The 24,360-nt window shown below is 39.8% G+C and overlaps 1 protein-coding gene across 1 annotated transcript in view; it reads left to right on the top strand.

The window, feature by feature from the left end:
- The first annotated feature begins 201 nt into the window (after positions 1-201).
- The window catches only part of tspan15 (tetraspanin 15), a 52,606-nt gene continuing 28,447 nt past the window's right edge, over positions 202-24,360 (top strand). Inside the window, exons 1-3 of the mRNA XM_033623771.2 lie at positions 202-360; positions 20,769-20,954; positions 22,080-22,154. Of these exons, the coding sequence (XP_033479662.1) occupies positions 271-360; positions 20,769-20,954; positions 22,080-22,154 (351 nt within the window). The 5' untranslated portion in view covers positions 202-270. The remainder of the gene's footprint in view (positions 361-20,768; positions 20,955-22,079; positions 22,155-24,360) is intronic.

Raw genomic sequence — 24,360 nt, 5'->3', positions numbered from 1 at the left:
TGAGACATTTTGATCTAATGTGTTGTTCGGCGGTCAAAAACGATTTTATTTAAGCTATTAATTAATCGAAAAACTACATATCGGCTACATATTTAAGTTGTAACAGCGTAAAGCTCCTCATTATTTTATTTTTTCCTACACTGTATAACCGCCTGTACATCCACCCATCACTCCCGCGTGCGCCCACAGGTGTGGTGACGATGACAACGCGGAAGTGTGTTGTCAACAGCGTAGCGAGCCGCTGGAGTCAACTGTCCTCAGTCAGACACCATGTCCAACAAAGAAGATACCCGATACTGTCACCGCTTCTCCTACCTTTTAATCAAATTCATCCTGTTCGCCTATGCCATCGGCTGGTGGGTGAGTAACGTCATGGCTACTGTTTGTTAAAAGGGGAGCGCGCGCTGTGTTTGCTCAGAAAGCCCCGGCTTGTGGGGACAGATAGACAGAAAGACAGACAGACAGACAGGGTGTGTGTGTTTATGTATGGTGTTGGCTTTGGCTGTGTGTGGCTTTTATTGAGAGGAAACGACCGATATGTGTTTTATCCCAGTTTTAAATGACAGCCTTCAGTGGTGTCATCTCCAGTTGTGAAGCGACAGGTGTTGTACCTGTGGAGTAATGTTATTCTGCTGGCTCTGACTTTGGTAACGTCTTGTCTGCCTCTATGTGGCCGCACCCTCTCCTGTGAACCTTTACCCTGCTCTTACCTGGCTGATCTGTGCTGGGTAAACACAGCCAGGGTGCAAATAAAGACAAAAGGAAAAGAGGAACAGTACATTCAGGCTTTTTGTGTTTCTGGTAGACTCCACACACTGCTGGTGCACATTTTGTCATGTCCTGCTGTGGTCAGACATGAGTCATGTGTGGGCAACCGGATGACAGATCAGACAGCAACAAGGCTTTCAGTGCTCTAAATGACAGTGTTGGTCTAGTAATGGTAGTGTTCAGAAGTGCGGTAAAGTTGGAAAGATATTGGCAGATTCGAACTTCCGGGATCAGTTACTCTTTAGTGTGTTCAGATGCCAACCAGCATATTCTGCATGGTAGTCTTTTAAAAAAAGTGTAGCAAGTGAAATGGCTCTTTGCTTCTGGTTATTTACTTATTTGGTAGGGCTGTACTGTCATCTCAGACCATGACAGGAGTATACTACAGGCTTACAGTACACACCCACTTACTCCACAATAGTGTAAAGCATATCCTGCTAAGCACTTGATAACACTATGACAACATGTTTTTTTTATGGAACATAAATAACTGCCGTTGAACAGCACCCATCAACAGATTTGGAGCTCATCAGTGATAATGATCCAAGCATGATTCAGTGCGAGAGTACGCTAAAGATAAGAGTAAATAAAGCCTGAGTGACTAAGAGCCGGGCGTTATCTTTATTTGCATCTGATCTAAGTGAGCAACACCTTCATTTTTTAACATCTGATTGTTTTTGGCCTGGGTGACATGCTCTGCAGTTTTTGTATACAGCAAAACCATATTTCACAGACTGCTCATTAGGGCCGGGTATCAGTACTCGATACCTTTAAGGTATTATAAGTTAGCTACATCATTGCAGCAGCTATTCTTCCTGAGGTCCACAACTTTACATTTGTGACAGTGCACAAAACAACTCACATACAGTACAACATTTATCAAAATAACAGGACTGGACTAAAACACTGACACAGACAGACAAGACAGCTCCTAGTAATTCAGCAATTAAGATATATACTTTTTCATGATTTCATTTGTTAAGTAACCACCAGTTTGGGGCTAAATTTTGCCCTGATGATGCTCCATTATTTTAATATTAGACCAAGTATTTACATCATACTATACATTCATATTTGCATGTTCCTATACACACATTACATGTGCATTAAAAGGAATATTTTTTACCATGCATGAAGTTCATAACAGTGTATGAATCACTTTTTTCTGTAATCTCATTTAGAAAACATGAAACTATGATTAGCATACTAACAGAAAACCATCTCTAACTAAATGTCCCTGCACCACAAACAAAGACAGACCCTTCACATCCTGAGACATATGGCACAATGAAACTTACCTTTGATATTAATAAATTAGGCTTTGGCAACCATACTTGTGTCTGTTTTATGGATTACCAAATTAAACCAGTGCCAAGTAGTATGGAAACATCTCCAGTCAAATGATACCTGAATTTGATCCTTTTTTGCATCGGGGGTCTGATCCCAGACTGTCTCGACCTCCCGCTGAATCAGCAAACTTTCTGCTGTTGCCGTCTCCAGAGCCGCTCTGCTACTGGTCAGTTTAACATCTGCCTGGTTAGGACCAGCTAACACAGCAGCAGCCACCAGTACCCAACACTGAGCTGATAAATGGAACAAACTCACACAGACACCGAAACAGCTTTACTCATTCATTAAACCTGTAAATAACCGTTGGGTAACGTTAGCCATGTGATACCAACACATTTTGCCCTGTTACTGTGTGTGTGTGCAGCCGGGTGGACTCTCACAACTGTCCCTAGCATGGAGCTCACACTCCCACAGCTGCAGCTGTTTGAGTTAGCAGTTCAGCGTGCCACCAAAACATTTTAATACATGGCAATACTGCATGCCGCTCCATTCACATTATGGGTATCACATAAAATAGGCTACTTTATTGGGTTTCGTTACTTAAGGGTATTAGTATCATAGTTTTTTAAACGAGACCAATACAAGATATTAATGACTGAAGGGATCTGCTGATGGACAAGAGGTGCCTCTGCAGGTCTGGATTATTCACAGACACCAGATGTCCAGGGGACTGTCAAAGGCCCCCAAAAAACGCAACCAGGTTATTTAGCTGCATCCTCCTCATGTGTAACAAGCTTTGCAAACATGCATCAAATCCAAAGTCCCTGGGAAAGCTATAACAGAAATACAAAGCACAATAATAATAAGAGTATTTTATTATTTAATTCATTAAAGCGGCTATAATCAATATTTTTTATAACAACAAATGTATCAAATCACAATGTGAAGACAATGTGACTGTGTGAAAGGTGTTGTTTGTAATGATGAACCTACCAAATTATCACCTGCATCTGCAACTCTTCTGGGGCTTTACTGAGCTATGTGGAGAGTTTCAGCTCATTGTGTCCGACTCTCATAGTGTCCATTTCAGCTGCAGCAGGCATCAGGGAAAAAGCTCTAAAAACCCACCATACCCGACCTGCTCAGCACCAAACAGCAGACAGACACATTTAGAGAGTAGCTGGTGAACACAGTGGAGCACTTAGCAGCTTAAGTGCCAGATATTTCACTTTTAGGAGCTGATGGAGATTGAAAAGATGAAAGACATTGAATATTTAATTGACATTTAACAGCTGGACATAAATATAACTCCACATGAATGATAATGTTGCTCCATAACTGCCGGATGTGTAAATAAGCAACTGTTTGCCATATCTACAAAAAACTGTGGTTGTTAACTTTAACAAAACAATAACTTTTTCATATTTGCTAAACACTGTCACTGTATTCACACAGCACTAAATGAGACAAATAATCCGTGAAATAAATCGTACTCTTCTACCTACTCTATCGCTTTGTAGCATTTCTAATGGTGTTACCACATGAACGAAAACATCGAATCAGACCAGAGGAGTCTCTCAAGCAGCTCATGTCGATCACTGCTCGTGAACTGCAGTCAAACTGTCAAACTAGGCAGCGCTGATCAAATGTGAATCAAGATTCTGTTACCGTGTTGTCTATTTCTCACCTCAAATTTTTTCAGAAACATATTTTAGCACAGGGGTCTTCAGTGTTTTTCAGGCTAAGGACCTCTTAGCTCAAAGAGATACAGAGCAAGGCCCCTCCCACTAAATATATTGTACATAACTGGATTGCACTTCAGATGATTCTCTGATTATTATCAGGTCTTCTCTTGTTTGTGTTTGCCTGTAGCTGTTAAGTCAGCATCAGTTGTAGCATGGCTCAGTGCATCAGCCTCTCCCTCTGCACTTTTGTAGGTGGTTTCTGAGGTGGAAGGAATGTCAGAATATCTCGCTTGAAAAGGTACAAAATGATCCATTGTGGCTCACAGGAATGTCCGAACACTTGGAATATTAATACAGCTAATTGGCCAATATGTTTCGATAGTGCGTAAATGTTAGCTAACTAGTTCACATGATGTTATATGGATAAGAGCCGCACAATGATTTAGCGTTAGCTAGCTTCATTGCTATATTAATTTGTAAACATTAGCGTTGTGTACTGTAGGTTATATGGGTTTGTTTTATGAAAAGGTCGATTTATCTTTGCAAATAATATGTTGGGTTCATGTTAATGTGTATTTTTAGCTTTTGAAAATAGAAATCAAATTATCAAACAATAATTTAGAGGCCCCCTGCAGTATCCTTGAGGACTCCCCAGGCGTCACAGACCCCTGTTGAAGACCCAGATAGTGTACTGTTTAGCTGTAAAATGAGAGAGGTGGTCTGGCTGCTGGTTGCGATGCTCTGTACTAGGGTCAGTTAAATCCAATATGGCAGCCGAGTACTTCCTCATTTTACAGCTAAACAGTACATTGAAATATGTTTTGGAAACATATGGAGTGAAAAATAGGTAATACATTATCAGAATATTGATTCACATTTGATCAGCACTGTCTAGTTTGGCAGTTTGACTGCAGTTCACGATTTATGACTGACAGCTGCACCAGAGACTCATTGGCTCTGATTGGATGTTGCTTACCGTTCTGAGTCGATTCCAGGGAATGCCATAAGGAGCAGTAGGAGGAGGAGGAAGGACATTATATTTTTTTATTACAAACTATTAGTCTCATGTGCTTCTTTCAGAGCCTGCGTTATCAACAGGGGGTCTGACACCCCTAGGGAGTCCTTAGAGTTACTGCCGTGGGTTCTGCCAAATTATTGTTTGATCATTTTTTGAAAGTTTATTTTTTTCTTTTCAAAAATTAAAATGTCTGAAAATACACATTAATATTAATCCAGCATATTATGTGTTTTGCAACAATGTATCTGTGTGAAAGTGGAGTTTCCTGAAATGCAAATACAGATCAAGACTGCAGCCTGAGGCTGATATGGCCCGCTGCCTGCCAGTCTCCATCCGCCTGGTTTAATGTGCCATGCAACTTTATTGGGTTCCATGCTCCATCTCTTTCAGCTAAGGGGTCCTTGGCCTGAAAAACAGAGAAGACCCCTGTTTTAGAGTATAGTGACAGTTTCAACCAATATGACATAAAGATATTTTCATAAAAGTTACCACCTGTAGCTTTTAAAGTTATGTCAATGTTGTTTACAGCTTGTTTCTGTTGCCCCCAAGTGGCCAAAAAAAACCTTACTTTTTCCAGGAGAGCACTAACGTGTTGTCTGAAGAGCACTCTTTGTCCAACCTTACTTGTCAGATGAATATAAACAAACATTATCTTAGCAGTAGGGGCAACTTGATATCAATAACTTATTGTTGTCAGGTCTAAATTTGATTGGTAAAAGAGACAGTTTGCGTCATAACAGTCGCACATCTTCAGCTGCAAGGAATCATTGTTGAACTCTTTGTCCAATTTAGGTGGTTTAGTGCTTGAATTTGTTCCAATATGCCACAACAAGGGGGAAATGCCTTAATGATAATAATTAAAATTTCCATTTTTATTTTTATAGCCATAACTTAAAGCCATTCATCTTCTGGTTATGACACTTCTCTAAATAAATGTCTTGAATTAACTGATAGAACTGAAACAATATTCTCTGATGGCTTACATTATGTCAGCTTTTTTTCTTTCTTTTTTTTTTTTCATAGGAATAAAGGTTTTTGTGCACCATATCTAAACCCTGCAGCTGCTGCCTCTCACCGACAACGTGACAGATTGTATATTTGCGCACACAGATGGCTGATTGACACAACACTTACCGTACAAAGAAAATCACTTGTTTGTTTCCTCTGTGAGACATTTCTGAAACGTTTATTCATGAGGAGAGAGTGCAGGAGAGAGTGGGATGATGAGGCAGAGGGAGTCTGTAATGGGTTTATTATGGAGAATGAATGCTGCCTTGATAGAGGAGAGGTGAAACAGATTAATGAGTTATATTTACTTTGCTCCCGCAGCTTGTTGATTCAGTCATGCTAAAGAGACTTCTCACCACATGCTGTCTCTGAGGAATGTGGTTTATCTCAGCATGATGTGATGCCGTTCAGAATAAAGAGCAGTTTGGGTCATATTGTCACATCCTCTGAAACACATTGACAGTAGCTAATGTTCACACACTCAGCATTAGAATGGCTGCTGTTTTTATTGATATCTGCACCAACAGTATGTCTCATAATACTGGTGTGTGAAATTAAACATATTTTTAATTGACTGCATGTTGTTCCAACATTTCTTGCAGTTAGTGACACATGCTGATACAACAAGCAGCTTAATTGGCACCATTGGTCAAGTTCTTTGGTAGTGAGCTTGTGTCGCCTGAACACATTCTTGTGGCATGTTAACAACCTCAGTCCTTTGCTCTCTTGTAGATTAACAGATTTTTTAAACTGCCTAAAAAGGAAACTGTAAGAGTATTATTGGCTTTCAATGTCTTGCTCTCAGTTTCATTATGTCTGCCCAGTGTAAGCCTAGAGGGGATCATACATTTGGTCATGTGTGAGTACATGTGTGTATCTGCCTGTCTGCAACCAATCTGGCAAACTACTTTACCAATCACCCTCATATTCTATACATTTATGACTGTATGGTCAAGGGTCTCTCATGGTAATTCACAACAGTTGTTTTGTTCAGTCACTGGCCGCTGACTGCTCCTCTTAACTGGCCAGAAATGGGCTCGGCTCAAAACAACAAGCTTTACTGTCTGTTTCAGGCCACATTTTGGCCTCAAAAACTGGCATGCATAGAAAAGTTTGGTCTCATTTTGAACCAGAGTATCTGCAGATTAACTCTGCTTATCCGAAGCTGGGTCGCGTGGGCAGCAGGCTGAGCAAAGTATTCCGGACACCCTTCTCCCCAGCAATCCTTTTCAGCTCCTACTAGGGGACCCCGAGGTATTCCTAAATCAGACGAGATATGTAATCCCCCCCGGCATGTTCTGGGTCTGCCCTGGGGCCTCCTACCAGTTGGATGTGCCAGGAACACCTCTGAATGGAGGTGCTGTAATGTGAAGTTAGGTACGTTCCAATATAAATTAGTCCCTTTTTTGTTATCTTCACCATTTTGACTAAGGCAGCGGGGAGGGACAATTCCACTGGGGGCACCAGACTCGGTTTTGTTCCGTCTGTCGCATGGCGTCATACCAAACAGTGAGCATTTCAGAAGCGGAGCATTTTGCCTGCACGATTTTGTTAATTTGGTCATTTTTCCTTGATGTTTGTGCTTCTACTGAAAGTAAGTAAGCAGGCTATGTATTTAATTGTCCCCTTTTTTTTAGATGACTGGTTGCTCTGTATCAAACTTAGATCAAAACCTTGTGTATGGTGCTCATGGTAAACGGGAAACAACAAGATACACAGGAAGGCAAATAGGCACTCCAAAAATAAAGAAAACCTGTAATATTGTGGCTAAATAAAAATTGTTTCATTATTTTGTATTTGTCTCACCTGTCATGTCATTATCTGGGTCATGTGATGGCCTCCTATTGGTTCCTGCTAATAGAGGAGTGGCCATACCTTTAAAAGCCCCGACAAAGACCTGCAGTGGTCAAAACACATTGGCTCTTTTAATGATTAAGCCATTACTACAACAAAGGCTTTTTAATATTTCTTTCCTTGTTTTCTACATGTTTGGAGTGCCTGGATTTCCGTCCTGTGCTTTCTTTTCTAATCTATTTTAATTGTGTTTATAGTTGTTATTTTGTTGTACTGTAGCCTACAGAAAAACTGTCCAAAGTCCAGTTATTAATGACATGGATGAAAGGTTTATGGCTGTGTTTTGATAGTTAAAAATACGTTCATCCCTATAATTATATCTGTAGGCTATTTCACATAAAGCACTTGTTAGTAGGAAAACTTGATCTGCTCTATAAAAGGCACCATGGCTCCGTCAAAATTGGACAAGACACATACTTTTATTAGCTCTTGTGGTGGTTCTGAATCATGTTGCAGCATGTCTGCTGACATTACAAGAAGTGCTTCGAATGGCCGTCATCAGCGTGGGCATCCACCTGGCAGAGATCTGCATTCTACTGAGTGCACTCTTGTAGTTTATTGTTCCTTTATTTCAATGCCCTGTCCCTTACACTGACTCAGTGTCCCACAGGAAAGGATGTCCGTCTGCTGGAAATCAGCTGCTGAGACTGCAAACAGCCAAGCGAAATGGCATATGCTGGAGAAACAATGTACAGGAGGAATTTCCTGTTTACTTTGTAAAATAAATGAAGTCATCCTTGGACAATGGTTTCAGCTAATCCAGCGTCATACTGTATGACCACAAGTGTTACAGCTAGCGAAGAGTAAAACCAAAACTAAAGCAAAGTATGAAAGAGTAAGATGATAATTCATGTTCAAAGGTCACGTTTTATCACCTTTGAAAGTCATTCTGAGTTGTTGTTGTTGTGCCAGTGTGTGTATAACCATAGACTGTAAAAATAATGGATGTAGCTCACTGGTTTGCAGACTCCCGTTTTGAAGCCCTGAGTTCGGCATTCTGACCGTCGCCACCTTGGTATTTTGTAGCCAGAGAGACTGGGGCTGTGGGCTAGCGAGGCGTGGATATGACTGAGAAGCTAAGGACACCCAAAGTGGTCCTCCTTTAATTATGTGTAACTTTAAGCTCTAATAAAACACAAGCACCTGGAATAGATGAAAATCCCTCCCCCCTGTGCAGTTGTCATGAATGTTGAAATTAGCTGTAGAGGCCAACACTGTTTTTTGTTCCAGCCTGTAAACATGTTTATTTATGCTGTAAAGTTGGGCATTTTAATATGGGGATCTTTGGGGATTGACCGGCTTCTGGAGCCAGCCTCAAGTGGCCATTCGAAGAACTGCAGTTTTTGGCCCTTGATTTCTTTTGTTAGTCCTGGAGGTTGACTCTTGGTCGTGGCATAATGAAAAACGTGCATTTGGTAGGCAAAGCAGAGTTGGTTAACAGCGGCTCACACTGACACACTGAAACACATGCACACATTGGGACTTCTCAGGTCTTTGACTTTTGATCTGTCAACAGTTGTATTTGCATCGTAATTGGGGACTTTGTGCCTCACTGACTGAACGGTAACTCTTGTTGCGTGAGGGAGTAACCTCAAAATCAGTCATCTACATTCAGGCAACTTGTAGAATGTCCACCAAATAAACATGTCCCTGTTTGCTTCATGTGAAAATCATAAGGTTACAGAATGTCTTTAAATTCAATTTTAATAAAGAATATTAGGCCTTAAAAGTCATTAAATAGTATTATATTTGAATTTATGAAGTCTTAATTGCCACAAATATTTAATCTAATGTTGTTTGTCTATCTTTTAATTTATTTTAGTCAAAATGAGTCAAGGTCTTTGTGTGAAATTCCACATTTCTGATGTTACAAATCTTTTAACCTACCACTGAACCTAATGCTGTCTTTTACCTAATACCTGTCGGCAAAATGTAGATTCACCTAACTCACTCTGATAAATATATCCCCACATAAAACCTACCTCAACGCAGGGCCATATATATATATATATATATATATATATATATATATATATATATATACACACTTATCTGCAATGTTTGAATGAGAAAAAAGTGTTTTGTCCAAAAATCTGTGTTAAATTTGGTTAAAATTATTTTGAAAAAGGTCTTATAAAGCATTAAATTTAAGTGTCTGATACCGGCACACATCCTGCACTTTAACTGTCCTCATAACAGTCTAAAATCAAAGATACAGTGATGTCCTCCTAGGACATGCATTAAGACAACCTCCTCTGTTACTCTCTGTGTAAACTCACACCAGTGTTATGTCTCCTTCAATGTTTGATCACATTTATTAATTGGATGATTAAACCTGAGACAAGACTAAAGTGATTCAGAGAATCCAGTTAAGGAAAATGTGTCCTTTAATTTAATTTATTCATTTGCAATAAAATTGAATTATCTGTCACTGCAGTCCATCCAGTCTGATTAAACTGCAGGTTATAATTAGACTTTAAAGAAGCTGTACGATTTCAGTAGCAGCAGTATCATACTCTGGAGGTATTAGAGATTCTTACTGACAGGCCAGCTGAATTAAGAGATTTAATATGACGTGAAAAAGCATTTTTCATACCAATCTGCGAATTTATTTCATCTGTCTTTTTTTTTTTTTTTTTGATTTGAAGAAGAAATCATGAGACATGTATATTTTCAGCCCATGAGTTCAATGCATATTTAATTGATTACTTCTAATTAATTGCAGTTATTCTAGGTTACCACTGACGCCCTGAGGACAAAGTCACAGTCCTGCAGTGAGTCCTTGTATAAGTGCATTTTTGTCCCATGTCTGCAGCTTGTAGCCTGGTTGGTTTCAGAGCCTCATCTGAATTTCGGCACTGTGCTGTAATGCACCCAAGCACACTAATAGCACTGTGAAATTGTTTTGGCACAGTGTATGAGGTTATATAATACAACTTAACCTTGGCCTAATGCCCTGATATTGTCACTAAGTCATCTGCAGCTAAGTGCACGCTGATAAACACAGAACTGCCTGTGTTATTATATTATCTCAGCTATTTTAGTTAAGATGTGTTAACACAAACCAACAGGACTCTCTGTAAAGATAATCACTCATGATCATCTTTACAAAAAAGAAATTAGAGTCGCTCTGTTTATGGCTCTAAGTGCCTCCCTCTGCTCTTGGCTGAATTGAAGTGAGTCCAGGGTGGGCCTGCGACTAGCCAGCAGCAAGATACCCTAACAATCAGCAAGCAGGGACATGTAAGGAAAAGACATGATGGTGTATTATAAACAGTGCTCGGACCCTTGGAACTCACAGACGATTACTAATGCAAAAAAACTTATTTTCCTTCCTTCCTTCGTCCTTTCCTCTTGTCTGTCTTAATTTGGAAAGGCTGAAGATAAATCATGGCGAGGCAGACAGCAATTAGCAACAAACATGTCAGAGAAAGAGGTGTTTGCAGTAAAAACATGCTGAGATCTGACGTCTGACGCTAAGCTGTGTGTGTGTGTGTGTGTGTTTTCTTGGAAGTCATCTGTGCTTCAGGGAAACTAAAACTGAATTAAAAAGGTCGACTCCACCTTTTTAATTGTTTTTCATTGAGTGACTGCTGGCGTGAAGTGACAACCAACACTGCTACAAGTGTGAAGACAACAAGGCTGTTTGTTTACTATAAAGTTACTTCTTGTGTTTAGTGCAGCTCAGCAAATGTCAGCGTGCCAACATGCTTAACTAAAATGGTGAGCATGATAAACGTTAGCATAAATTCGGCTTGTTAAAAACCTCACTGTGGTTGTGTGTCCACCAAAGCCTTTCTTTACCAACGAGAAATGGCAGTTGTTGTTCAGCGCCCCTTTGATCAATCAATCCCTCAATTTTATTAGAGAGAGAGAGAGAGAGAGAGAGAGAGAGAGAGACAGAGAGACAGAGAGAACACTGAAAAGGTGCTCGGTGTATCATAGGAGGCCTATAGGAGCTTTGCAACTCTTTGCAGCTGGGATAAATTTCCCTCAAGGACATTTTACCAGAAAGGGATCTCTTGGTTTAGGTTGGAAAAAAAAGATGTGGTTTTGGAGAAAGCAAAAAGAAAGGAAAATCTGAAAAACTTGAAACAGAATTTCACCCAAAGTTAAACATTGTCCAACTTTTATTTTTAATCTGAGAATGGATAAATAATTACAGAAGACATTTGTTGTTGGATTTTATAGCTATGGATTTATTTTACTAAGTCACCAAAAAGACTGCAGTTTGAGGCTACAATCACACCGGAGCCCTTTTTTGTTGGCGTTGCAACGGGCATGTAAAGTTATTGGCTACATGTGAGGTGTTTCAGGGCAGAGGTCCATTCACACTGATGTCAGATATGGGTAACTACAAACATGAATGTCAACAGTCTTGGCAGGAAGATCAGGGGCCTGTATCATGAAGCGAGATCAACCTTTCCTGGGTTACCCAGACCTATCCTGGGTTGACTAACCCTAACAGTGGCAATCAGGATAATCGGTATCACGACGCTGGATATCAACTCGGTAACTCAACTCAGGGCTGCTTTATCAAGAGCTGTGAACGCGCATGCAGCGGACCAATCACAATCATGAGAGAAGCGCAGCGTCACTGAGCGTCACTGAGCGTCCTCACAGAGCGCCGTACGTAAGGGGAAAAAAAAAAGTATTTCTCGTGAGGATCAGAGATTAATTCTACTAAAATATGAGGAGGAGGAAAGCAACATTAGAGAAAAGGCCAACACCGTGACAGCTGCAGGAGGAGGAAACATGCGTGGCAACACATAACGGGATGAATAATGTTTAGTTTTAGTTTAGATTAGTTTATTTGCACATAATGTTAAAAACAGACAGTATAAAATTTACAAGATTAAAAAAAGAAAAGTGCCGGAGAGGTTAGAAGCCACTAAAAGCTTATCAAAGAAATTCCCCTGTCAAAACATCAATGAAATCACATAATAGAGAAGAAAAAAAAAACGGGTGAGGAAAGAAGAAATAGAGGAGGAGAGAGGGAAAAATCAAGACAAAACAAGGTAGCAAATAAAATGATGTGTAGGTTAAATTACTCATCACTGGCTCAAGTAGCTACAGTACCTGTACCTGTACATCTGACACTGATCACACCCTTGAATCCCATGAAATCAATGCTGCACAGATGAATTGCGTGTATTACAATTATCGTCTAACATCATTACGTCTGATAAATTGGTCTTCTTTGTCATAACGTTATATATGCTACAATAAAGCTTAAAGCTGACGTCACAATTAAATCATATCAACACCAAATTGATAGTCTGAATAAAATCATCCTGATATTGAGCTGTGTTAGAAATTAACAGCTGCGCAAAAATATACCTAGTCTCCCTCTTTAAAAAACAAAAAGGAAAATCCCTCAAACACCATGAAGTGTAGACATGATAGGCTACTTTCTACATTTCCAGCAGCAAAGCTATCAATTAGGTCCATTATCTTTAGCAGGGATCATTTCCTCCAACAAAACAAAATGTTGGCACTAATTAATGGTGCTATTAAGTGTCCGCAAATGATCAGTTTTTTTCTTATGAAATTTCGACTTCTTTCCACTCCTTTTTGAACAGTCTTTTCATTGTCTGTTGTTGTTGCTTTCTTTTCTTTTTTAATGTTCAAAATAAACTTTCAAATCAAAATCAATCAAATGAATTAAACTTCTCGTCATGACTGGGCTGCATTTCTGTCAGCGGAGTCATTTTTTTCCGAACAGCTGATTGGCCAGTGGGTGGTGCTTTTAATAGGATCAGATTCAACCCTGAACTTACCTTGTTCCGGAGCAGGATAGCCGTTCAGAGTAAGTTACCATGGTGATCTACCCCGATAAGAACTGAACTGGCTTCGTGAGACCGAAAACCCAGGGTTTACCCTGAAGTTACCTCGCTAAGACATTAAACCTGCTTTGTGATACAGGCCCCAGATCTAGGGAAATAATCAGAATTGAGCATTAAGCCCTGTAATGTAAACATAGCCTAAGTATCCTGGTAAGCTGTAACTGAGCCTAAAACTGAAGCAGCTAAATGGAATTCAGCCATCATTCATTTTATTATTTACACCTGAGTGTTTCCTGTCTCAGATAATCAAACGCATACACGGTTGTTTAAACGTTTGTTTAAAAATCTGACCGCTCATGCCTGTTGCTCTTTGGTCCGATTTGATCTCAGTAATTACTTTCATGCATACAATGTTATCATAAAAAAAATCTCAGTGAAAATAAGATAAAGATAAACCGCTGTTTTCACTTGAAGTGCTTTTCTGTCTGTGTGTGTGTGTGTGTGTGTGTGTGTGTGTGTGTGTGTGTGTGTGTGTTTGTGTGTCTGCGTGCGCGTGTGTATTAGTGCTGTATTGTGTTTGGCAGCTTCAAGTTAGCAGACTCTCTTGACCCTCTCTCTGGATACATAAAAAAATAATTGAAGCCATTTTAAATGGGTCGTTCGTGTTTGGCCAGTCACTGCTTCAGCTGCATGATCACATTACAGTCCTACATTTGCCATTTGGCTGTAATTGAATCTGTGTAAGTTGCCTTCTTAATTTTAGATTTGCCTGGAGCTCATTGCAGGGACAGGTTTAGTGTTTAAACTTTGTTGTTGTGTATTCTGTGAATTCATTTTCTACTTAAATGTACAACAGTACACATTAACAGGGAGGAAAAAAAGCTGCTGCAAACTGCTTCACCAGAGTCCTTCTTCATGCCAATTTGGCCTGCACGTCTCATTTAAAGGGATACTTAACTGATTTTCAACCAGTTGTGCATCATAATAAAGTGGGTAGAACATGGAGATAAAATATGGGGAACTTTTCTCGATCTCACCAGCGCCCAGATCTCATATCTCAGCTGAAATCAGCTGTATGGTCAGGCTGTTGCTTGAACCGCAGACTGTACTTCCGCATTTTCGTATGCCTGCCACCACAGAAACAAAGAGGCAGATGGTGACAGAAACCCACCCCCACCTCAGTCGCTCTTGCTCAAACTCAGATCAGTCGGTAAAACTAAGCACTGCTGATAAATTATAAACTAAGATCCTGTTACGAAGTTGCCTATTTCCTAAAATACTTTAGCTTATTGTTCAATTGTTACTTGAGATTGAGGTCCTGTCTGAAATCACTCACTGCTCACTATCTAGTCCACTATATAGTGAGGTCGCCATGTCGTGATGTCCAAATGTGTAGTTGTAATTTTTATACCCTATATAGTGGACTCAAAGTATCCTACAGTGCATTGTGAAAAGTAGTGTACAACCGATGGTCACTCACCAAGCACTGTATGCCATCATGCAGTGCGCCAAAGGAACGTACAGACACTGAGATGGACAAGAGGAGAGAGAGCCACTCAATTACAACCCTCTGAATACATTTAAGCTATAATAACATGTTGACGTTTGTTTTACCTGTTTGTTTGCCATGTAATAAACTGTCAACTTAGTTTGTCGTCGTCAGTCCCTGAAGCCGTTGATATGGCATGTTTTAATTGTGCGATAGCAATGACATTAACAGTGCCAAGAAAATGACCCAAGTAGTTTCCAAAAGTGTTTCTTCATGTTGCAGAAGAGCTCACTATATAGTCCTGTACATAGAACTCCCTACATAGTGAGTAGCCTCAGTGTTCCTAGCTGACCACCATACTATTTCCTGTGTCAAAACGGACTAGCTTGCATTACGTTATCCACCAGCGCAAGCGTTTATTGATGCGGTGCGGCGCAGTGCATTCTGGTAGTTGTAGATTTTCTACCTCTTGAGCAAAAGCAAATGTCACAGCCCTTTCCCTCTGTTTACTCTGGTCATGTAGCACCAATTCTGTAAGAATTTGCGTCTTTCTACTGCATAGACAGCCCACATTCATGAAAAGACAAAATTTCCTGCAGTGAAATACTTCTCTAAGATCAAGAATAAGAGTTGTAACACAGTCAACTTCAACCATGCACGATGAAGCAAACTATCATGAGACTTCAGTGCATGAGTGCAAGGCCTGCTGCTTCACAGACAATTTGTCCTTGCATTTCAGCAGACTGCATGTCACTGTTTACTGCCGTGCTGATGATGGATGGACTGTTTTATCAAGGATTCATCAGGTGTTTGGATTATACTGAGCAACTAGGACATAGTTTACAATGCTCTGAACACCACAAATTAAAAACACTGTTATTGTTTAAGGTTGGCAGCAGAAATATCATACACAGATACTTCAGACAAACTCTCTGCATGGTTAATATCAGGGCTGAGTGGAAGAATAAGTTTTATTTTTTTTTGTAATGTGGGTGAACTGACCCTTTAAGCTTTTGGTCACTCTCATTATGTCCCTCGTGGGCAGCGGCAGTCGCTGTGTCTGATTATATAATTAGCTGCTTCCAGATGCTAATTTAATACAGATGCAGCTTTGATGTATGTTAATGTGGCGCTGAAGACGAGGCAAGTGTGGCACGAAACACTGAAGTAGATAGTTTACAAATTATTTTTGAAGGAAGAATCAAGCGGCTGTCTCAGACAGTTGTTTATCTGGCTCTGTGCAGTGAGCTCAGGTCCGTCTACACTCTCGTCAGTGTTAACAAGTTCAGTGTGAAACAATTATAACATTTGCCAGACGGTGGTCTGTAAATTAAAGGGTTTATTATAATCTAATCAAACCGGCCTTTTGAGGAAGAATTTAATTATTAATTTAATTTCTATGCAAATGAGCCTTGATGTGATGAAGCCTTCAGTAGAGAGCAGAGGTATGTGGCTGCTCCATAGCAGTTTAAAGGGTTTTCCTCACGTTTTTAGTAGCACCACACAGCTGAGGCTTTTACAACAAACCAACACTCTTATCAAATGAGACTTTAAAGGTGGAGTCTGTGTTTCTGGAGAAAGATTGTTGATATTTAAACTCAACACTGGAAGAAATAAGTCATGTGCCGGATCTACCTTACCTCTCTGCTCCCACTTCTTTTTGTCTTTGTACATCCATAGCCTTTCCCCTTTCCTGTGCACAAGAATGAACGCCCCCTGTTGCTGATTGGTTGAAATAGTGTTTTGAGGCTCAGTGCCAGAGCTGTGTATGAACGCCAGATTTATTTTCAGCACACACACACACAGAGCAGACAGCTAGTGGACCATGAGGAGATCTTTGCTGAACTGGATTTAAGTGTTTTGGATTAGAGTCGCTAACTCCACCTTTACTGTTCAGTCACTTGTGGCTGACCTGTTTGCATATATTTGAGAAAGCCTGCAATTAAGATCCATTAGCAGATATAGAGTACGTGTTGAGACTGCTTTTAAACCTGAAGCACAAAGCCAAATAAGGCAGCTGATCAGTGTGCACTGGTATTTGAACACCAGAAAAGCCATGCCACCATCATTATAGGGATGATCTTACTGTATATTTTAATTGTCAAAGATCTCAGTTTTCAGAACATTAAACTTAATTGTGTCCGAATTATAATTGCATTCTTTAAATGGAGGTTTGTTGACCTTTTCTTAAAACTTCTTAGTCGTTCTTTCTAGTTTTGTTGGAAAAAAATGGTGATGCCATTTGAATTCAGAAGTAGCAGAGGACAAAGTTACACATTTACACCAGAAATTGATGCAGAAAAGTCACAAATTGGTGCATAAAAATTCAGCTGAGTGCAGGACATGAAGTCTTTGATGCTCAAAATTTTCTGGCATTTTCTGACCCCCAAACATTCGTGTGTCCCTCAGTGTTGAAACAAAACCTACACTCTTGTGTTTGTGTGTGTGTGTGTGTGTGTGTGTGTGTGTGTGTGTGTGTGTGTGTGTCTACTCAGACAAACAGCACCCATTGTTCGCAGTAGATTCACTGTATCCCAAACTAAAGTGCTTTAGAGAACCTAATTTAAGAAAGCTGTAATTTAAGATGACAACACTGAATTATCTGCAGCCCACTCCAGTCTGGAGAAAATGCAGATTATATTTAGACTCTAATTAAGATGTATGATGTCAGTAGCGGAGTTTCATACTCTCAAGGCTCTAGAGGTCCATTCAGACAGGCCGATAATGCGTAGGGAGTTTACAGATCCACTGACGATCAAACAAAACTAAAAGTCTACAGAGGGATTTTCAGCTTGCTTTCTGGGGGCCACATTTGCAAAATGACAGGAGGCCAAGGGCCAGTAAATAAACAAAGATTAATATGTATAAATATTAACCTGAACCACTGTCAGTGTGGGATTTTGGGATTTTTTTGTGCAATCTGGCACCAAATTGCCAAAAAAAAAGTCACAGCATGAATCTGTTTATTTTCATGGTGAATTAGAAAATAGTTGACAGGCCAACCGGCACCCTACTGCAGGGCAGATTTAGCGGTACTTAGCATCTCTTTGAACTAAATGACAATGCTAACATGCCCACACTAAAAATGCTAACATGCTGATGCTAAGCATGTGCAGGTGTAATGTTTACATGTTTGTTATCTTAGCAACTACTAATTAGCACAAAACTTAAAGTACAGCTGATGCTGCTGGGAATATTGTTAGTTTAGCATGTATTTTGAATGTCTATTGAAATTCTTGGCATCTAATAGTCTAATATCTAATAGTTCCTTCACATAATTGTTGAGATATTTTCCTGTGAATCCAAGTGATGGACAGACAAACACAATAAACAGTATGATTTTATAATGCTATAAAATAAATTCCTATCATTTAAACTGTCAAACTGGTCAGAACAACTCTCCTGGACGTAACCACTGAAATAAAGATTCATCTTCAGTCAAAGACCTCTCATTAAGGATGGGGTAATCTTGCCTTTGGAAGATTACTTTCCACCAGTGTCCAACTGGTTAGTATTATCTTACACCATAGTATCATCTTCTGTTATAAAATATTATTATAAAATAAATCTAATTTTAACCCTCCGTCCAAACCCTCCCATACAGGATGGGTAACCTTTGGAAGATTAATTTCTACCAATGTCCAATTAGTTAGTGTTATCTTACAGTATATTACCTTTTGTTGGCATCATTAAAAAAATCAAATTTTTAGATTTCTAGTCCAAAACCCTTCAGTAAGGATGCAGTAGCCTTGTCTTTGGAAGATCAGTTTCCATAAAGTGGGTTACTGGTTATATTCCTCTCACACCATAGGCACACTCACACGTGCGGAGATGGCGGGTCTTCTTCTTACATCCTCAGAGGACTGTCAGCTTGTGTCTCTGTATGTAACTGTCACATGATGACTCAACACAGTAAAATCTAATAATAACAGTACGCACTTACAGCAACTTAACACCGCCTGTGTCGTAATCTGGGGTATCATGAATCGAGCGATTCCAGTCACCATCTTCTGCCCCTGCGCTGCTCAGACATGGTAGTCCCCTGCTGAATGTTGCTCAAGGATGGAACGACAGAAAATACTCTCATTGTACTCATTCCCACTGACTGGCCTGACCTTATCATGGTCCGGCTGCTATTCCGATCTGTTTTTGAACAGCTTCTTTCTTTCTATGTTCTGACTAGAGCTGCAGCTTCTCATTGACATTTAAGTACTATACAGGACGGGTGGCAATCCTTACTGCCAGTAGTGCTGCAACTAACATTTCATTGTCAGTTATTTTCTCGATTTATCAGTTAGTAGTCTCGGCACCAGACAATCAAAGATCTCCACCTTCTGATAGCTAGTTTAGTTAAGCAAAGCGTCTAAAGACTGACTTGTGAGTCTAATCAATTAGTGGTTTGGTGTATAAAATAGAGGCAGCTGTGGCTCAGAGGTAGAGTGGGTTCAATCCCCGGCTCCTCAATTCCGCATGTGGAAGTATCCTTCTGAACCCAAAATAGCTCCCAATGGCTGCTCCATCGGTGTGTGAGTGCTTGTGAATAGTTACTGAGTAGCAGGTGGCACCATGTATGGTAACCTCAGCCACCAGTGTGTGAATGGGTGAATGTGACGTTGTGTAAAAGTGCTGTGAGTGGTCGGAAGACTAGAAAGGTGCTATAAAAGTGCAGTCCATCTAACATTTACCATTAAAATATAAAATGGTGAAAATTACAATGTTTCCCAAAGCCAAAGATGATGTCATCATAGTGTCCACAACCTTAGAAATATTTTGTGTACGGTCACGTTACTGATTAAAGCAGTGGTTCTCAACTTGCGGGGAGGCATCAAGCGACTGCAGATGGATGATGGATGACCAGGGAAAAAATATGGAGTGATAAAGCTGAATTAATATGATTTATGTCAGTAAAATAAACGAGTTTGCTGATGTTATCATGCTGACTTTTATTTCATCAAATGTAACATTGATACTTTTTCCTTAGTTTCTCCCGCAATTATTGTCGATGATTGATTTTTAAAAATGTGGGTGAGCGGGGTGTTATAAACTTTTTTAGGCTTCTTAATTGGGGTCATGACAGAAAAAGTTTGAAAACCTTTGGATTAAAGAAACCACAAAATAGCCAGATTTAAGAGGTTGGAATCAAAGTATGACATTTTTCAATTATTTCAAATTGCTTATACCGTCAGATTAGTTTGCAATTAATTTAATAGTTGACAACTAATCGATTAATAGTTGCGGCTCTAACTGCTAGTAGGTAATGTCATATAATTGATTGCCAGTAAGGCAAAAAGTTAAACATTTGCACCATTTCTTATATGTACATTATTCAGTATACTAGTATTTCTGCTAAGGAGTCAATGTTTTTGAAGGGTTGTAGATCTAATGAATCTCTTACTGTAAAAAAAGACAGTAGTTTGAGATACTGTTGACTTTTTTTTATTAATAACACATGTCCATAGAATTCAGGTCATCAGTCATTGAGTTTTAGTCAATCTTTTAAGTTCTACTTAAATAAATAAAGTAACTGAAAACTCTTTTATTCTAAATGCCTAAACCTAATAGCTAATGTAAGGGATCTGAAAATGATTCAGATTTAATAAACCAGCTGTTAAAGCCCAGTTTACAAATGTCTGATCACGTTTGCACATATCATATACTGTGTGTCGAAACCTGATGATTCCAAGACTTTTTTCTGCCAGCACCTCCTCTACATATAGCCTGACTTGTTTCTCCAGCTCAGTGGTGGCTGTGTAAGCAACATGTAAATGAAGAAATCATGAAGCTTTGGTTTTATTTTGCTGACACCTGCTTGTTTCCCGTCATGTTCAAGCTGATGACTAACTCGTCCTAACTGCTCCTTGTGTTTCCAGTTGATAGGCGGCTTCATCCTGGCCATTGGCATCTATGCTGAGGTGGAGAGACAACGCTACAAAACGCTGGAGGGAGTGTTTCTGGCCCCGGCTATAATCCTGATCCTCCTGGGAATCATCATGTTTATTGTTTCACTCATTGGAGTCTTGGGCTCACTGAGGGATAATCTAGTCCTTCTGAAAGTGGTGAGTGATGTGCTGACAGCTGAGTAATTTATCTTTTTGAGCAACAAAGTGGCTTCTAGGGTAGGATGTGAATGTAAATGCTCTATTTATTCTTTGTTATTGTGAGTGACACTCTCTAAGAAAAGTGCATGCTTTCACTGTGTTAATTTTCTTATTTACAAAGCAGCAGTGGTTATGAAGCAGTGTTTGAATATTAACCTCTATTTTTACGGATAAATTCATTTTAAACACTAGAAAACCTGTGAAAAAGATAAAGGTGTAGCAGTTTTCATCTTAAACTCTGCAGAATGAATTGGCAGTAGTGGTTCTTCAGACACTGCTTCACTATAAAGCAAGGTGTGAAAGTATTGTTAGGTGGGAAAAGGCTGATAACATGAAGATGAAGAACTGATCCTATACAGACCATTTCACTGTTGCAAACACAGATATGCTAAATGGGTTAATTTCCTGTTGTCTAGCTGGATAATAGCAGTACTAGAGAGAAAATGAGAAGCTGTTTCATGGCAACACAGTTATCATAAAACAGTATATTAGTTGTTGAAGACAGAGGGTGAGAAAGTCACTTGACTGGGCATGAGATGTTTCAGATGTTGTTGCAGATTATGTAGGTGGCCATACTGTAGCGTCCCAGGCGCTTGGCATGTAGAGACAGCCCAGAAGAAATGAAGACAGACAGTACTGCAAATGCAGAACTTAGAGACTACAGTTAAAGCTTGATCCAGAAAAACAAGCAGCCTTTTATGACCTTAAAATGAAGCGCATCCCTGGATGAGGAATGTTAGAAAATGTGATATGCCTGAGACACAAGTCGTCCTATATATACACAATATATTTAGAAAAGAACACTGATGCCTGAGTTTAAGACCAGTTGCTGTTTCGTTGAGAAAAGCCATCAATGGAAGAACATTATGCACACCCTAACTGTGCCTCTAAGTGAAAACATGATACGCATCCAAACTATTAAGAGATACAGCTTTAAGGCCGTGACAACCCTAATTTCATGGTATCGAAGTTCACTGATAACTTCAACAAGACAAAAAAACATTATAAAAAAGATGAATGTTAAAATTTGAACTGTATAATGTCTAAGTGTGTAATGAGAAGAATTCCTCTTTGTTGTCACAGTTCATGTACACCCTGGCTGTGTGTCTGATCCTGGAGCTGCTGGGGGGAATATTAGCGCTGGTGTTCCGCAACCAGGTGAGCTGTCTGAGGTGTTGATTTATAACCTGACATTTAGAAACACACAGCAGGCTGACATTTATCCAACATTGCATGTCCCTTCTACATACACAATGTAGTATGAATGAATAAATGAACCATGACCAACTACTGTACATTACATCACACTTAAAGGAACAGTGTGTAAGATTTAGGGGGATTTAGTGGCATCTAGCAGTGAGGACTGCAGATTGAAACCAGCTGAAAATTCTCCTGGTTAGATTTCCTTCAGTGTTCAGGAGCCATATTAGCCTCAGCGGTGTCCTCCTCTCCAAAACAAATGGACCTGGTAATTTAAACCAGTAAGAACACTGAATGAAGCCATTTCAAGTAAGAAATAAGTGTTTCTACTACAGACAACTGTCCCTTGCCTACAGTCAAGTATAGTGGTGGCAGCATCATGGTTTGGGGCTGCATGAGTGCTGGCGGCTCTGGGGAGCTCAGTTCATTTAGGGAAACATGAATTCCAAGCAGAGCATGATCGTCCCTCTTCAGAAACTGAGCCGCAATGCAGTTTTCCAACATGATAATGACCCAAAACACACCTAGAAGATGACAACTGCCTTGCTGAGGAAGCTGAAGGTGAAGGTGAGGGACTGGCCAAGTATGTATTCAGCCCTAAACTCACCTGTGCACCTGTGGGCCATCCTCAAGCTGAAGGTGGAGGAGCGCAAGGTGTCTTCACATCCATCTGCTCCATGATGTCATCATGGAGGAGTGGGAGAGGATTCCTGAAGCAACCTGTGAGCTCTGGTGAATTCCATGCCCAAAAGCGTTAAGGCAGTGCTAGATAATAATGGTTGGCACACAAAATATTGACACTTTAGGCACAATTTGGACATGTTCACTGTGGGGTGTACTCACTTATGTTGCCAGCTGTTTAGATGTTGATGGCTGTGTTTTGAGTCATTTTCAGAGGAAGGTAAATCTATACTACTATACAAGCTGTACACTGACTACTTTAAGTTATATCAAAGTGTCACTTCTATAGTGTTGTCCCATGAAAAGATATAATGAAATATTTGCAAAAATGGGAGGGGTGTACTCACTTATGTGAGATACTGTATTTTCAAATTCAGACTTTCAGGAGGTTTTTATCAAGAGCCAAATTATCTGCAGAGGTCTCTTCCTCTCTAAAACAAACAGACCCGGTGATTTAAACCAGTAAAAGCATGGAATGGCACAGGTTAGTTACAAACAGTGTTTCTCCTTCACTGTTAGACATGTTGAAGACAGGCTGCTAGCCTAGCACATGCTAATGTGTGCTCAGCTTTTTTCTCTGATAACTTAAAATCCAGATGTTCAGGAGGTTTCACTCAGAGGCAATTATCCGCAGAGGTCTCTTTCTCTTCAAAGCAAACAACCCGATGATTTAAACTGGTAAAAACACTGAACAAAGCAGTTTCACATTAAAAAATCTGTGCTTTTTCGAAGCTCCTGTCGTTGAGGGGCTAACTACTGTGCAGACGGAAAAAATGAGAAAACAATAAAACATGAATGGCCATATCGAGAACCAGTGTTTTGTTTGTCCATTCTGGGCTACTGTAGAAACATGGCAGTGCAATATGACCATCTTCTTAGATGAGGACCCGCTCCCTATGTAGATATAGATGACTCATTCCAAGATCATGAAAACACAAAAATTCTTATTTTCAGGTGATTACACATTGAAAAAAAATGTTTATCATACTATATTTAATCTCTGCCAATATATCCATCTAAATCCTACACACTGGGCCTTTAAAAAGGGCACTTATTTTATTTTCTCACATTTTTAGTCAGGAAATGCACAGGAACAGTCTAATCACAACTGATCTGTTCTGAGAGGAGATAGGATCAGTATGCTGATGAAACATTCTGCTCCCCTGACCTGTCTTTGTGTTTCAGTTGCTTTCTTGTCTCCGTCTTTCTCGCTTCTAATATCCCTCTCGTATTCCTCTCATATCTTTTCTTCATTTCTTCCATGTTGTGCTTACTATCGCTGTCTTCAGTTTTTGATCTCATTCCCTCCCTGGAACAAAATCCAATAAAGTTTGTGCGCATACTAACACAGCATGACCGGTTGTTTTTTGCAGTGGTGACTAGACAAGCAGATTCCTTCAAAACGGGTCGTGATCATCACAAATGCTTTGTAGGGGGAAAAGACAGGAAAGAAAGACTATAAAGTGACATTAATAATTACCTG

This window comes from Epinephelus lanceolatus, chromosome 2 (genome assembly GCF_041903045.1).
Source record: "Epinephelus lanceolatus isolate andai-2023 chromosome 2, ASM4190304v1, whole genome shotgun sequence".
Taxonomy (NCBI): domain Eukaryota; kingdom Metazoa; phylum Chordata; class Actinopteri; order Perciformes; family Serranidae; genus Epinephelus; species Epinephelus lanceolatus.
Note: the sequence above shows the minus strand (reverse complement) of the source record. Positions and strands in the feature narration are given on the sequence as shown.